Genomic DNA, 3,057 nt, shown 5'->3' on the forward strand with positions numbered 1-3,057 from the left:
ATATAGTGGGAAGAATGGAAATTTTAACAGGGGAAATAATTTCAGAGGCAATTATGGGAATAGAGGTGGTAATGGAAGGGGACAGAATAGGAATTGGAATAATAAAGGGGTTGGTCATTGGAATTTAGAAAAGAATAGAAGATATGAGAAGTTTGTTAATGGTCAGGCTTTGGTTGGTAATCAGGGGAAAATGGAGAATAAGATGCAGGGGAATGCTATAAAGGATGATAACATAAAAGTGGGTGTTAACAAGAGTCTAGAAAATAAGACTGTTTCTAGTGATGGTTGCAGTATTAAAAATAGTTTTGAAATCCTGGGAAGGATTGATGAGGAAGTTATGGATAGAATGGAAGAGGATGCTAAGGGAGGCAAAGTTGATGGTTATCAGGAAGGTGATTGTGTTGATTATTCTTCTGATGTTGTTGGAATAATGAATAATAAGTTGGATCCTTCTAAGTTTGTTGGGAAGGGTAATGTAGGGAATGAAAGTAATAAAATGAAGAATAGTATGATGGTTCATGGGAATAGTAAAAGCAAAGATGGGATTTCTCAGGCATTTGAGGAGGTAAATGCCAAAAACTCTATTATTTCCCAATGATGTCTATAGGGGTATGGAATGTCAGGGGCTTGAATAAAGCTATTAAGCAGAAGGAGGTTATTGATGTTATTAGGAGTAATAACCTTGGTATATGTGTTGTGGTGGAGTCTCATGTTAAGGTCTTAAATCTTAAGAATGTTTGTGTTAAGACCTTTGGTCAATGGGATTGGGTTTCTAATAATAGTAGCTGTGAGGCTGGAACTAGAATAATTGTTGGATGGAATCCAAGACTTTTTGATGTGATGGTGATTTCTCAGTCTAGACAAGTTATTCACTGTTATGTTAGATTCTGTGATTCCAATTATAGCATGTATTTGTCTTTTATATATGCTGCTTCGAATTATCTTGAGAGAAGGTTATTATGGGATAATTTGAAGAAACATAGTTTGGTTGTTAAGAAGGAAGCATGGGGAATATTAGGTGATTTTAATGTTGCTTTAAAACCATCGGAATATTCTGAAGGTTGTTCTAAAACGCCTAAAGGAATTGATGATTTTATTGACTGTATAAACTTTATTGAAGTTGAGGATCTGAATTCCTCTGGGTTTCAGTTTACTTGGAGTAAAACTCCTGCTGGGAATAAGGGCCTTTTGAAGAAGTTAGATAGGGTGATGGCCAATTTGAAATTTGTTTCGGATCATCCTTTAGCTCATGCTGTTTTTAAACCTTATAGGGTGTCGGATCATTGTCCTGCTGTTTTAAATGTTCCTGTTGGCAAATTGAGATGGAAACCTTCTTTTAGGTTTGCTAATTTTATCACTGAAAAGGTGGAGTTCTTACCCCTGGTTAACGAAGTTTGGGATGCTAATATTGAAGGTTTTTTTTATGTTCAAAGTGTGCCAAAAGTTGAAGATTCTTAAAAAGCATTGCAGGGAGCTTTGCAATAATCACAGGGGTTCTGGGAAGAGAATCCAAATGTTAAGAAAGGAGTTGGAAAGTAAACAATCTGAAATTGATCTTAATCCTTTTGATTGTAAGATTAGGGAGGAGCATACTAATATTCTTTTTGATTTTAATGTTGCTTGTAATGATGAAGAAAAGCTTCTTTTCCAGAGATCTAAGATAAATTGGTTACAGGAAGGGGACAATAATACAAAGTTTTTTCATAGAGTTGTGAAGAGCAGGGGCAATAGAAATCGTATTCTGATGGTTATTGATGAAGATGGAAGATGGGTTAGTGGGAAGGTTATGAAGGATAAATTTGTTACTCATTTCAATAAGTTTTTGGGTTGTAAAGATGTTACTGAGTTTTCGTGTTTAAATGATGGTTTCTTTCATAATAAATTGGATAGTAGGGTGGCTGCTAATATGATTAGAGTGGTGACTGATGAAGAAATCAAAGTGGCGATGTTTGATATTGATGAAAATCGTCCCCCTGGACCTGATGGGTACTCCTCCAAATTTTTTGAAAGTTCTTGGAACATTGTTGGGCCGGAGGTGTGTAAAGCTGTGAGGGAATTTTTATGGACTGGTAAATTGTTGAAGGGGATTAATGCTACGAGAATAGTGCTGGTTCCTAAAGTGGAGTTCCAGAGGAAAGTTTCTGATTTCTGTCCTATAGCATGCTGTAACACTTTATATAAGTGTATTAGTAAGATTATAGTGAATAGAATTAGAAATAGTTTGGGTGATATTGTGAGCAAAAATCAATCAGCTTTCATTCCTGGAAGATCTATTGTGGATAATATTCTCCTTGCTCAGGAGCTGATGGTGGGGTATAAAAATAAGAGGGGAGTTCCCAAATGCACCATAAAGATTGATATTCAAAAGGCATATGATACGGTGGATTGGAATTTTCTTAGTAGAATTCTGCAGGGGTTTGGTTTTCATACGATAATGATTCAGTGGATTATGGCTTGTGTTTCTACTCCTTGGTTCATGCTTAACTTTAATGGTGAAGATCATGGGTATTTTGAAGGAAAGAGGGGTCTTAGGCAGGGTGATTAAGTCTGGTTATTAAAAAGTGGCTTAGTAGTTGGTTATGGATGAGTTGGTTAGATTTGTATTTTGTTTGACTATTTTATTTCCGTTTGTTTTTGTATTCTTTTATTCTTTTTAATAAAGTTTGCTGAGCTTTGGCTCTTTCAAAAAAAAAAACTTTAATGGTGAAGATCATGGGTATTTTGAAGGAAAGAGGGGTCTTAGGCAGGGTGATCCTCTATCTCCTTACCTATTTACTATAGTTATGGAGGTGTTTAATATCATCCTTTTGAAGAAAATTGAAGCTGGCCAGAATTTTAAGTTTCATAGTAGGTGTATGTCCCTTAAAATTACTCATTTATGCTTTGCTGATGATTTGTTAGTATTTTCTTATGGAAATGGGAATTCTGCTAGAGTTATAAGGGATGCTCTTGATGAGTTCAAAAAAGTTTCAGGGTTGAAGGTGAGCATGGAAAAAAGCCAGATTTTCTTCAGTTGTGTTAAACCCAATATGAGAAGGATTATCTTGGGCATTCTTC

The 3,057-nt window shown here is 35.5% G+C and overlaps 1 protein-coding gene across 1 annotated transcript; it reads left to right on the forward strand.

The window, feature by feature from the left end:
* The first annotated feature begins 597 nt into the window (after positions 1-597).
* Positions 598-1,458, forward strand: LOC145131718 (uncharacterized). Its single transcript, XM_079066378.1, has one exon. The coding sequence runs from the start codon at positions 598-600 to the stop codon at positions 1,456-1,458; it is 861 nt and encodes a 286-aa protein (XP_078922504.1).
* Positions 1,459-3,057: the final 1,599 nt, after the last annotated feature.

Source organism: Lactuca virosa, chromosome 8, assembly GCF_052849685.1.
Source record: "Lactuca virosa cultivar CGN04683 chromosome 8, Lactuca_virosa_CGN04683_v6, whole genome shotgun sequence".
Classification (NCBI taxonomy): Eukaryota; Viridiplantae; Streptophyta; class Magnoliopsida; order Asterales; family Asteraceae; genus Lactuca; species Lactuca virosa.

Excerpts from the sequence above, each read along its gene's own strand:
- LOC145131718 (XM_079066378.1), top strand. The coding sequence starts at position 598 with ATGTCTATAGGGGTATGGAATGTCAGGGGCTTGAATAAAGCTATTAAG.